This window comes from Nomascus leucogenys, chromosome 1a, assembly GCF_006542625.1.
Source record: "Nomascus leucogenys isolate Asia chromosome 1a, Asia_NLE_v1, whole genome shotgun sequence".
Taxonomy (NCBI): domain Eukaryota; kingdom Metazoa; phylum Chordata; class Mammalia; order Primates; family Hylobatidae; genus Nomascus; species Nomascus leucogenys.
Window position 1 is genome coordinate 61,571,704 of NC_044381.1, and position 13,510 is coordinate 61,585,213.

Sequence of the window (13,510 nt, forward strand, 5' to 3'; positions counted from 1 at the left end):
GATTAATTATAATTTCTTTTGGATTAAATTATGCCATGTTAAATGGTCTACAGTACTACAAACAACATTAAATGAATATTTTATATGCATTGATACTGACTTCTTATTTAGTCAGGGCAATAATTTTCTAGGGAATGTGAAGATTTTGTATGAGTCTCATCATGAGTTTCCCCCATAAGTTACAATAAGTAATACACCCATAAGAGATTGCAAAATTGTCCTGGATGACATAAAAAGCCTATTACCCAGCTTCAATAAATAAACAAACAACCTAAACTCCATAGCTTCTCTTTTACCCCCACATTTCTGAGTCACTACTATGAGATTTTACAAGATGGATAGCATGCCATTGCATTATGCCAGGACACGTTTATGATGCTGGAGGGTTTGTTGTGGTTATATAAATTAGTCCAAAATACATAGATTGCCAATTCATCTTTCATAGTTCCACTAAGAAAGTTTATGAATTGAAAGAAGTGTGTGCACTTGTATTTCTGAGCCCCTTAATTTATCCTTTTGAGTATCCTTTTGAGGTAGGAGACAGGCAGGACTTGTTTTCTGGTCACAACCTTGCTGACCAAAACAGGATCTGGTCTAAACAGGATAAAGTGAAGAAACTGGTAGGAACCAGCAGATGGCTACCAAAGCAATCCATAGATGCCCTCATTGCTCATTAGCATAAGACACTCCCACTAGCACCATGACAATTTACAAAAGCTATGACGATGACCTGGAAGTTACCACCCCTTTGCTAGAAAATCCTAAACAAACTGCCCCTCAATTTGCATTCACCCACCCCTTAATTTGCATGTAATTGAAAGTGGGTTTAAGTGAGTATAAATACAGTTGCCAAGAACCCATATGTTGTCAACTTTAGTTGCACTGCCTGTGAGTTAGCCCTGCTCTGTAGGGAGCAGTACTATTCAATAAAAGATGCTGTCTAACACTGAATTATTTCCTGGATAACCTTCCTGGGCAAAGCTCCAATTTGAGGGCTCATCTGTTCTGCAATACTTTGATAAATTAAGCCTTTCTTGCCTTTATCTGCTTCTGTGCTTCAGTCAAGGTTTTCAAAGTGCTTTACAAACACAAAGCCATCCTTCACTTGTTCCTTAACTCAGGTGTGGATGAAACCAACTTTTGTGGAAGAAAAAAAAAACAAAAACAAAAATCACCAAGGCCATTTGAAGTCTCTCAAGTGTTCCAGGACAGCAAATTTAGAACTTTGAAACACACACACACACACACACAAACAGAATTCTTGCTTGGGTTATTCATTTATGGGTTTTATTTGACAGTAGTTAACCAAAAGTCTGATCTGGAGACTGGCCCAGACTAAAAGGACAGAAGTTAATTTCACAGTGAAGCTACAAGTTCAGTTTTCAAGCAAGTGGATGTCATCTGACCAAATAACCGTCTTCCAGGGCCGTTATTTCTGCAGTTTGATTTGACTACTTATGACTTTGGGTTCTCCTTCTACAGACAGGGAACAAATGTTTGCTTGCTCTCTACAGAAGCCAGGCAACAGAGGAGGGCCCAAGTGGACTATGAAATTCTGTGTGATCTGTTTTTTTTTTTTTAATTGCATTTTGTACTGGGGAGAAAACATTTATTTAGTTACCATTGAAGAATTTCCCAACAAAGTTTTTGTTATAGAGAAAATGCTTTTAGCTCTCTATCTATACTCCTGCTCCAAAATTTAGATTCAACTATTATAGAAGCATGAACAATTTTTTAAGTATGATAAATGCAATATAGTCTTACAATGATGTGGTAGTAGGTTAGGGCAGGGCTGGAGATAAAAGTGATAAGTCTGAATTAGTTTAAAAAATTAATTACACTTTAAAATGCTGCCCTATCAAAGACAGAGAACATCTCCCTTTTGTCCCGTTTTAAAATAAGATTAAAACAAAACACCTGCTGCCATTGGTGAGTGTTACCTGTGACGCTAAGTGGCCTCTTCATGGAGTCTTAGAACACCATAACACAAGTCCTGTTTTGCTACTGGGAGGTATTTATCTTATATCCAAATCTTTTTTTAAATTTAAATCCTGAATTTAGTACCATGCAATAATTTGCACGCTTACATATTATCTGTTGTAATACCCAGTGTCCACAATGTGCAAACTGGACATACATTATTGCTAAATTAAGCGTGTGAAATTACTTTTCTGGATATTTTACACTAAACTGATCTTTGGGAGAAAAAAAAGTGCTTAGTAAGTTGTGGGAAGCAGTTTCATCATGCCCACTGCATCTTGGGACTGCAGTTTCTACCTCTTGCATGAGTCTGGTGAGACAGAACAATCACACAGCAAAGTAAGTGAAGCAACTTTATTCCTCACAGATAGGCAGCAAGGGACAATAAAAGCTTAAGATTCATGGCAAGTCTGTCAAGGCTCAGGATAGTTTCCCAGGGCAGACAGAGTGAGTTCCATGCAGTCGAGTCTGCATGTAGCTGAGGGACCTTCAAAGCATGCTCCACCCTGGGTTTTATACCTAGGGGATACTTGACGTCCTGGGCTAAAGCACCAGAAGATCCTGTTTCAGGAGGGATGGGAACACAGCCCAGTCTGATCTGGCCACTTCCTCCTTATTTGAGAATGTTCCATTTCCAGCACATTCTACAGTTATTCTGAGAGCTACAAGAGAGAAAGGGGTGATGAGCTGGGTCACCAGTGCAATCCAAAGACTTGTTCTGCAAGCTGCTCAGACATTGGGATGAATTTATAGACCTAATCTACTACTCTCTTTATGCTTCATATTACAAATAAAAAAATGAATATATAATACTGTTGAAAAAATTAGATGCAAAGTGTTTCTGTGTAAAGGAGGGTCCATAATATCACTTGATTTAGATTCTAAAATATATACTGATAAAAATATTTATAAAATTATTTCTATTTTTATTTGGTCTATATTAATTTTTAGGATAATAGCTACCAGATAGTGAGCACTCACTGTGTTCCAGCTGCTAGCTTAAGTGCTGTCTATGTATCCTTTTATTTAATCTTCATGACTGTAAGGCAGGCACTCATGTTAGCTCCATATTACAGAGTTAGAAATGGAACCATGGAGGCTTAAAGTAACATGTCTGCCACCCAGCAAGGCAATGACCAAGCTTAGATTCAAACGTAGATCAAAAGATACTGGAATATTGCTTCTGAATTGCAGGTGATTCCTTAGAAGCTCAAGAAACCAACTGGGGAATCATCAGCACCATAAAAAAGTAGAGAATAAAATAAAATGACATAGAATAAAATAATATAGAAAATAGCCCAGGGCATCACAAATAGAGAAAGTATTTTTCTGTGAAACTTTTGTTTTAAATACACACGCACATATGTCTGTGTGAACTGATTCTTCATATAGAGTGCATTACTCACTCTGGGTAATGTCTTAAAATATATAAAATATACACTATGCTGAAATCAAAAGCAATAGCAATCTGCTTCTAAAAGGCTGAACATTCGAGCTTAATTTTTAAAAGCTATGTATAGTGACTATCATAGGATGTTAGATACATGTTGGCTCACAGCTAAGTATTCTATTCTTTTTTTTAAATTCATGCTAAAAGAAGAAAAACATTGTAAAATCAATTCCTCTTCCAGCAGATTGATAGAATTCACAACCAAACCAAACAGAGAGAACTCACAACAAAAAATAACGTAAACACAAAGTCTCATTTATTTTTGTCTGAAGCACATAGGAGCTCACTCAGCACAATAACAGTAAGCGAATCATACAAATATTGAGAAAAAATGTTCCTATGAATACATACGTGTATATTCTTAAGAGTAGCGATCAGGAGTTTAACAACAAATGTAAAGTGGTTTTCTCTAAAGAATGCTTTCTGACAGGCTTTTGGGTTGGAAATGGACAGGTAAATCACTGTCACAGGTAAGCTAAGAATAACTTCTGTTACCCAAGTCATTTGAACCCTGTGGACTGTGAAAGCCTTCTTGGAATTTACATTTAATTCCATCACTGGCCTGGTTGACTTCCACATTTCACTAAATTTGGACAAGATCCACAAAGCAACTCCTCAACTCTCAATTTTTCACACTCAGGGCTGTGGGAAGGAAAGGCAGTGAGACCAGGTGTGAACACATGCATGGAGACCAATGTTAGGATTTTCTAACAGTATCCTTCTGTTTCTGCACTTCCAAAGTCATACCTAAACTGGCTAGTATATCTGAAATTGCTAACATCTCCTTGAAGCCGTCCAAAAAAAAAATTTCAAAAATTCTTAACAATCCATACAATTTAAAAACCATTTCAAGTCATTGCTTATAACATACTTCTTAGTTTACCTGTTAATAACTCACACCATTGCTTTTAAGCGTGTGCATGTTTCCAGCCATCATCATCAACTTTAAAAATGGACAACAATGAAAAGATGTCCAAGAGTCTCCAGAAGCATCCAAATTTTGGATCTCTCCCACGTATAGCACAAGGTAGAATTGATACAATGTGCCTTCCAGCTTGCCTTTAAAGCTCTCCATATGTCTAGTTCTGAGGTGAAAAGATTAAAAATAGGAAGAGCCTGGTAGGGAGTGAAGATTCAAAATGCATTGCTAGATCTCACACCGGTTATATTTCCTCTCTAAGATCTCAGCTGCAGTTGCCAGTGGGGATATTGGAGGGTACACTTTAAAGTTGGCTAAGCATTACGGGGAGAGTTTCCCACCATTTCTTTCCCTTTAACCTGTAGAATTCTTTCTGAAGTAAAAAAGAGTTTTAATGGGGGCTCAATGCTCGCAGCATCAACTTAGAAAGACCCTTGGCATGAAGGGAGGCTGTTCCAAGATCTCCTCTTGGGGTCTGATAATTCAATGAGAGAACCAGCCAAGAGAATAAATTAGGGAACAGTCTCCTTGGTCTGTTTAGGACAATCTTTCACATCCTAATCTTTTACTTCCCATGTTTCCCTCTCGTTTGAAAATGAAATTTACCTTAGCTGATTAGCCTGCTTTTGTGTTTTGGTTGCAAAAATATTTTGTGAATTTATGATAATCAATACTTTCAAATGGTTTTTACCTTTCAAAGTGTATTCTGTTGAAAATACCATGGAACGTTAAGGAAATGGTGGAGGGTGGGGTGAGGAGGCTGGTAAGTGAATTGTTTCTTTCCTGTCAGAGAGCAAGATATTCAAACAAAAAGTGACATATAAGATTGGCTTGGAGAAGTGCCTCTCCACAATTCAGAAAGTCAACCTACATTAGGCAAAGGCAACATTTCAAAGTGCAGAAAATCTGGCCCCAGGTATAGCTAATGCCTGTGGTACAGAAAAAAAAGCATACATAACATTCAGGAACACCGCACTTGGAGAAATAAAACACATAAGCTATAAGCGATGCGGAGAGATCAAAGTACATATAAACATTTCAACACATCCTATTTTTACTAGGAAAGATATTCAGGTCTTAACACACTATCAGAGCTAAATTTAAATGTTTAACAGGATGGTTGTATACGGCCATTCCTACTGCTTCTGATGCTACACTTATTTATATTTACTGCACATGAGTCCTAAGTCTACATGAAAACTGATGTTCAACATCAAAATGTACACCCTTAAAGAAGGTAAAAGTGTAGGATCTTGCAAACGCTAGAAGCAGCTACTGCCTGTAAGTGAATCTTACACATCTCATCTAAATTCCTAAGCCTACTCATTTGGTTAGGCACCATGTAATCAAGTTCCTTTGGCAGGGGTTGAGGGATAAAGCTGAAGATTCTTGCTAGCCCCGTAGAGAAATGGGGAGAAATTTGGCAAGGCATCTTTGACATGGCTCAGGAATTAGAAATATTGGAAATACAGACTAAGACTGGAAATTGGGTTTACTAAGCTACTTATCTCACAAAACAAACTCTGTTGTTTATTAAAAAAATAAAACTAAACTTTTGTTCCCTCTTTAGGTGTCATGTATACATAATCAAACCTAAAAGTATTTCTATTAGGGAAAAAACTGGGCCAATTACTGCTAAATTAGCTAAGTATGTGAAAATAAAATTTATACTACAGGAGGGGGAACTGTGTTTTTTGTTCTGTAAATACGGAGTTAGCTATATTACATAAAGTTTTCTACTATAAGGTAATATTAAAGAGTCACCCCTAAGCTCTAGGAATGAGTGTTATAATATATTAAGAAAGTCTATTCCTTTTCCTTGCTCATTTATAGTATTTGTAACTAAATAAGAAAAATATAGAATTTAAATAACATTCACACCAATACTTAAAGATTTATCATAAGGTCATAATTTGGTTTTAATTCTAGGTTATGGAAGCATAAAAATATTCTTTGCTTTGTACTGTTCCTAGATGTCTAGTAAGAATTAAGTCCTATTAATGTAAATATTAAGTAGGACATTATATACTCTTCATTATCCTAAAATTCTAATATCCTAAAAATTATAAGGAGTTAAACAGAAAACTGGATAAAATTAGAAAATAGAGTGCTTTCAATACACAGGGTTTAAAGATTTTTAACAATATTTCTTTAACAGGATTTGTCCTTCATTTTAAAGTTTTAGCAGACTGATATCTGAGTATGGAATTTCCAGAAACTACAACATATTGTTTGGGTGGAATAGGCCATGGCAATGGAACCTGTCCTGTTAGTATTGGCGGCTCCTGGATGCCAGCACTTGCCCCAGTTCACGAAGACTCCAGTCTACATAAATTCCATAAAGCATGGAATTTGTTTCTCTTCTAATAAAATGGAAGCAATAACATCTCACAGTTATAAGTTGATTTTAAAGTACACAAAAATACAACTATTTATGCCATGTAGTTACATGAATAATATTCCTAAGAGACTTTAAATCTTTAATACCCAACTTCTGTCAAACACTTTGAAGCACAAAACTATATTATGAAAGCATGTGGCATTCAATTTCTGACATTCATCCCCAAAGAAGGCAAAGCACAACACTAACACATCTCTGAAATGCAAATTCCATTAAGTGCAAATTTCTAAAACACAAGGTCAACCTAGAAACACGTTTTAAAATTCAACAAGTTCTCTTTTTAAATTAGTATGCTCGGTATATAATTTTCAAACACAATCTGAAGTGATTTTCTAACATTTGTTCTCAGTCTAACTTTTGCTCCCTCATAAAAATATACTCTCATGGGTCCATTTTCAGTCTTCTAATTTTTGCAATTATTAGCTCAAAATCTCTAACCTTTTAGGAACATCTTTTCTTTCCACATTTTCAAATATGATAAAGGCTTTGCTTAAGTCTTATCGTAGGAACACCACCAGTAATAGCATTCCCTTCTGTTTGAGCTTAAAGTAAGTCTGAGCAGCTCCAAAGGGAGACATTTTCATGAAATTTATGAACCCTCTCAACCAGAGTTGAGAATTAGTGCAACTTCCTTCGAACTATTTGTCAAGTGAATACTGTAACTAGACACAGAAAGGGATAGTCATCCCAAGAACAAGGTACTATTTTTTGACTTTCTAACTCCACCTGGGCACAAGGGAGATGCAGAACCACGCTAATCCCAGGAGAACTTCGTAGATGCCCGAGGGTCTTACACTGAGCTGGAAAACGGAACCACCTGCTTTCCGCCCACATAAACCTCCTCAATATTTCGATCATCTCCTGAAAGAAAAATCAAGGAATCATGTATAAAATCCTTTTGTGTCAATAAGTATCCTCCTTGCCATTGGGAGAGATTTTTTTAAAGATACTTCTAGGAGAGGAAATACTAAAAGCTGCTTTCCCCCCACCCTCAGATTGTTTATAATCTGAACAGGAAGATATGACCAGTAGAAAATGCCATAGCTAATTTGATGATTAGGGTCTGAATTCTGCACCAGAGGCAGAAATCACATAAAGTTGAATCAACCCCCTATAGCTGTCCTTTCTCAGCTGAAGTGGTTGGTTTACATTTTGCCCCCACTGAGAAAGAAATACCACTCTTTATGCTCCAGAATCAGCTCCACAAGAAGTAACACATGTGTCTTTCCATCTTGAGTTCACTCAGTCCTGGGCTTACTGAACAGAATGGGAGGCAGTGTAGAATCTTCTGCATTACTGTTTCTCCCTCTCTCGGTGAATGGAATTGAATGTGAGTACATCACCAGCATGTGTGGTGAGACTCTACTATATATTTGTCACAAAAACATGGTAGGGCAGAATGTCAGATACCGAATGTACAAGGGGGTTGAACATGAAGATCTCTTCACCTTTGGCCTTCCATTCTTCAGCTTGGAATTTATGACTAGAGGGAGTCATGTGCATTTCAAATAGAACCTTTGAATAATGTGCCACCAATGGGCTTGATGCTTCAGAATGTTAAAAAAATAATGAATCGAAGCAAATTATCATACAAAGAGTTTAATATATGGTAGGATAAATACATAGAGCCATACCCAAGAAAAAGACAGGGAAAGGTTTTATTTAATATTTAGCATAGAGACATACATCTACCTACCTAGATAGAGGAACTTCTGGATAACAGCCTAAAATGGAAAATAAAAGTAATAAGAAAGACTAATTTGTGCATTTAGAAAAGTAAATTCACAGCCGATAGTGGTTGACAAAGCCCAGAAATACGAATTTATTTCTCAATGGCAAAATCTACTGCTATTAATTAAAAAAGAAGTGGCTATGTGCTTTATAAAAACCTCCCAGAACAAAAAATAACCCACTGGCAATTAACAGAAGTTTACCTATTGCGTGAAAGTTCTGGGTATGTAACTTTTCAGTCATCAGAGAAAAGGTACTATATAAATTAAAGAAATTAATCTAGTAAAATAATTCAAATATTTCAAGAGGGGTATGATGTAAGACAAGCTCGTCCAACCTGCCTTATTTTGTTGTTGTTGTTCTGTTTTGTTTTGTTTTGTTTTAGGCTTTTAGCAGCCTGAAGCCATGGTTTTTAGTTTCTGTCTCTACTGATAAGCAGAAAAGAGGGATGAGGGAGGGGGCTTTACTGGCACAACGTGAAACAGAAACAAAGAACTCCCTTGGACAGCCCTGATGTAAGAAAAATGACTAGGACTATTCCCTAGAGCCCTATTCTTAGAAATTTACTCTAATCAGAGAGTAAAAGAATAAACAATATGAAAATAATGATGGGGTCAGGACACGCTACCCTCAAATCAAACACAGGAAGGTCACTCTGACCCTCCCCTTATCCCTCACCCCAATGCAGGTCAAAAGACCATCATGTAAGGGGTGCCCTCCCTATACCTGATCTCTGAAGATAAAGGATCACAGAGAAGAATTTGAATAAGCAGGCCTTGCTAAGTTCCCTCTAGCTTATTACCACTGGATCACACTCTTTGTCCTATCACATTTCTCTACAACTCTCCACTGTTCATCAAACCTAGCATAAAAATACCCAAGTTTACCTGTTTCTTTGGATCTTCACTTCCTTATGAAGGCACCTGTGTCACATAAAATTTATATTAAATCGGCCGGGTACAGTGGCTCATGCCTGTAATCCCAACACTTTGGGAGGCCAAGGCAGGTGGATTACCTGAGGTCAGGAGTGCAAGACCAGCTTGGCCAACATGGTGAAACCCCATCTCTACCAAAAATACAAAAATTAGCTGGGTGTGGTGATGGGCACCTGTAATCCCAGTTACTTGGGAGGCTGAGACAGGAAAGCTGCTTGAACCCAGCTCTCCTTTTAAAATCCTTTTAAAATCTTTAAAAGATTTGTGACATTTATTATCACAATTACTCTCATAAGTAGATCAATTTAGAAATGGCAATACTTAATTCTTTTTTTAGGAAGAACTCAATATCTTACAAGGAATTATTTTTCAGGTAAGATGAACTAGTTTATTTTATCCATAGAAAAACATCTTATAATAAGAGAAACAAAGTTCATTTTCTTATAAAATTAAAAACATTGACATAGCATAATGCTCAAAAGCCTCGCCTCTGGTAGTCAGAAAGTCCCAGGTGTGAATCCAAACTCTGCCTACTAATCACTGGCTATGACTCTTTACGTAAATCACTTAGCCTCCCTTAAGCCTCACTGCCCCTATAAATTAACATGGCAATATTAATAGTATCTACTCTCTTAGAGTTGCTCTGATGATCGAACAAAATTAGGTATGGAAGTGCCTAATCCCATGCCTACCCAGCACATAGTAAGTGTTCAATGAGTGCTAGTTACATTATGGCTGTTTGTAGCCAAATATATTCAAATATACGAACACATTCAAAATATAAAAGTTTTGTTAATACCATTATTCTTAACATTGTTGTCATAAAATTATAATAATTATCAAAGGGCTCTAGTGTCCCTTTTAAGATTTTCCTGCATTCCATTAAAATGTTTCGGTTTCTATTTTCTTTTCTGCAGGGAATCTATTATGACGACTTTATGAAATAAATGCCTTTTGATTAACTTTCTTTTACTTACCTCAGAAATATCACCAAAAAAGTCCCCATAAAACAAGTCAATGGGAGAGTCGGATGCTTTGGGGTTGATCAGGATGGCATCAAATTCCTTGCCCACTTCAAAGTTTCCAATCACACCATCCAGCCCCAGGGCTATTGAGAACAAGTAAATAAACAGTCAGGATTGCAAGCCATCAGACCACACTAATGTCTCAGTTTGTAAGGACAGATTTTGCCAACATGTCGCTAAGAGAAAAAAAAAAATTAGTATCTTAACAGTAAGACAGAAAATCACTCTCATTCTAACAGGTCACAAGACTTCTACTTACATAAAGCGGAGTAAGCACAGGAAAGCAAAATCTGAGAATGAAAACAGTTCCCTTCATTACTGTATCATAACTCTGATATGTCTCTATTTCAGCTCTATCAGTGCACTTCATAGCCCAGCTGGTCTATGCTTTTCATTTATCCCTCTAAGAAACGTGATGATTAACATAATACCTTTATTCTTTTTCCCTTCTATTCTCCCCCCAACACTCCAACTCCTTGCCTTGCCTTTTTTTGTTCTTTCTGTTCCATGAAATAGCTGACAAGATTTATTTTCGTGGCAGTGAAATGAACCTTGAATAAATAAAAAATAATTATCCTTTTGCATATTTGTCAATGCAGGCATATCCATCAGAAATTCCTTAGTTTAAATCCTTTGGGGAAAAAAAACTCACTTCTTAAAGTGAACAGATTCTCATAACTCAAAAGTCTCAATGCTTTTGAAAACAGACCAATCTCTTTGCAACCTCGAAGGTTTTCTGGTCACCAGAGAAGAATGGTCTTCTAAAATAGAGCACAGGCCAATAATATCTATTGACTTGGCTCATCTCATAGCTACAATTCATATTCCAAGATTATTGGATATCAAGGAAGAACATCTCTCATTTTTATGATTTAGTTTCAGAAAGATGGGGGTAGTTGGCTTTCTTCGCCAACGGAGGTATTGGATCTAAAATTCCTTAAAGCCTGTAATCTGAGGAAGGTGTACACTGGGGTCACAAATGGAAGCATGGAAGGTTAACCAGAGTGCAGTATTATTTATTTCAATTTTCTTTCTTTTTTTTTTTTTTTTGTTGAAACAGAGTCTTGCTCTGTTGCCCAGGCTGAAGTGCAGTGGCACAATTTCGGCTCACTGCAAGCTGTACCTCCCGGGTTCACACCATTCTCCTGCCTCAGCCTCCCGAGTAGTTGGGACTACAGGCACCCACCACCACGCCTGGCTAATTTTTTGTGTATTTTTAGTAGAGACGGGGTTTCACTGTGTTAGCCAGGATGGTCTCGATCTCCTAACCTCGCAAACTGTCTGCCTCGGCCTCCCAAAGTGCTGGGATTACAGGCGTGAGCCACCGTGCTCAGCCTTATTTCAATTTTCACATGTGTTTGTTGCATTCTATCACTGCTAAGATAAAGTTTCATGTGAAAATATTGAATCAATTACCTTTGTTAGGCAATATCTAATACATTATATTTCTACCTATAGGTATCCAGAAGTTGTGGCATTTCTCTAAACACTGACCTAGAAATCTTACTTGTTCTTAAGAGATTCTTTAAAGGGAACTCTTTTATTCTCAGGAAAGAAAAATGGCTTTTTAGCTAAAGTACTCTCTTTAGCAAGACAGGGGTATGAAAATAATCCGAAATGTTAAAAGGAGCCAGGTGACTTCTACTAATTTTATGGGAAAGGATTGAATGTAATAGAAAATCACTGGAAATTCTCTCCTCCACTGATTACTTGACTTCTTTTTGCCCTTGACAAAGAAACATGTCAAGTATGAGTTTTTAATAACTGAATTCAACTGAATTAATGACTGTGCATTTAATAGACCAGATAACCAGGTGCAGTGACTAGGGTTTAGGCAAGTTTGATGGTATATATAAACCAACTAGGTTATTCAGTAGAACCTGGAGACTTCAGGAATGAACTAACCAAAAAAGGCGCAATTCTTTTCAGTGAATTTGTAAACTGATATAAATTCAAATTGTTGCACAGAGATCCCACTGGGCTGGTAAGTGACTCAAATGCATTTCAGGAAATAGAGTTTTGCTGCCTTTGGAGTAAATGTTGGTTCTGTGAAGATCATTTCTGCTCATCTTGATCTTCTTGAGAATAAATGTAAAGGCCATGGGAGTTCTGGGAAAATGCCACACTTTAAATACAGATCCATTCATCTCATTTTACTCTGACTATAGTAGAGAAACAAACTAAGGAAAAGAAATTCCATGAGTAAGCCCAGTGACCCAGAAAATAGATTTAAAAGCTACACAGCAAAGTAGAAATGATTTGGTAGGCACCCATGCTGACGTGATCAAAGAAAGAGGATCCTGATGAAGTAACTCACAGAGAGCCTAGAATTCAAAAAGCACTCTTTAAATACAACTCGTTTGTACCACAAACATAGATGGTAGAATAACTACTCAAACTCAAATTCAGATGTGAAAAGACAATGGTGGTGTGGGTGAAAGGTTGTAACACTTAATAAAATAGCGGGTGATTTGAAACTTGGGATTTTGGAAAATGAACCATAATACTTTGGGAAATCAAAAAAACAAAACAAAAACAAAAACAAAATCAACCCTGTACTTGTTTTTCTTGAAATGTGCTTATGGTGTTCATCATAGTCCCCAACACTCAGAGAACATCTGAGAAGTTTCTCTTCCCAGGATAATCTTGGCTTCGATCATCCTCCATTTGTAAGACTCAGGGTATCTATCATAAATCTACACCCAAATATGTTTCTAAATCTATATCTACATTTTAATTTCTCACTAGCTACCTATGGTTTCATGCTGTGTTTCACTATCATCCATTCTGATTACATTTATAATTCTAAAGTGACTTAAAGAAATACAAGTATCAATTTTTATTTTTTTCCATAACAATACAGTTACACGTGAGAACTGGGAAAAGCTGATGAGCAATATTTGCATATCAACCAACTAAATTTTTACATCTTTATCCTTTTAAAGAGGTTTGAGTAATTAGTGTACTTAAGTATATGAACCAAATGCATGGTCTTGGCAGGGATTTATACAGGAAGATGCTATAGTGGAAGGGCAGAAGGTAAAAAATCTGCATGCTGGCATCAGATTA

At 36.7% G+C, this 13,510-nt stretch overlaps 1 protein-coding gene across 3 annotated transcripts in view; it reads right to left on the bottom strand.

Annotated features, from left to right (window-relative positions):
- Positions 1-3,664: 3,664 nt before the first annotated feature.
- GDA (guanine deaminase) overlaps positions 3,665-13,510 on the bottom strand; it is a 101,161-nt gene continuing 91,315 nt past the window's right edge. For 2 of the 3 annotated variants that reach the window (XM_030809925.1, XM_030809928.1), the window contains 3 exons: positions 10,394-10,524; positions 8,447-8,474; positions 3,665-7,611 (listed from right to left, as the gene is read on the bottom strand). In XM_030809925.1, the coding sequence (XP_030665785.1) occupies positions 7,541-7,611; positions 8,447-8,474; positions 10,394-10,524 (230 nt within the window). In that variant the 3' untranslated portion in view covers positions 3,665-7,540. The remainder of the gene's footprint in view (positions 7,612-8,446; positions 8,475-10,393; positions 10,525-13,510) is intronic. The other variant, XM_030809933.1, reaches the window with a different exon arrangement.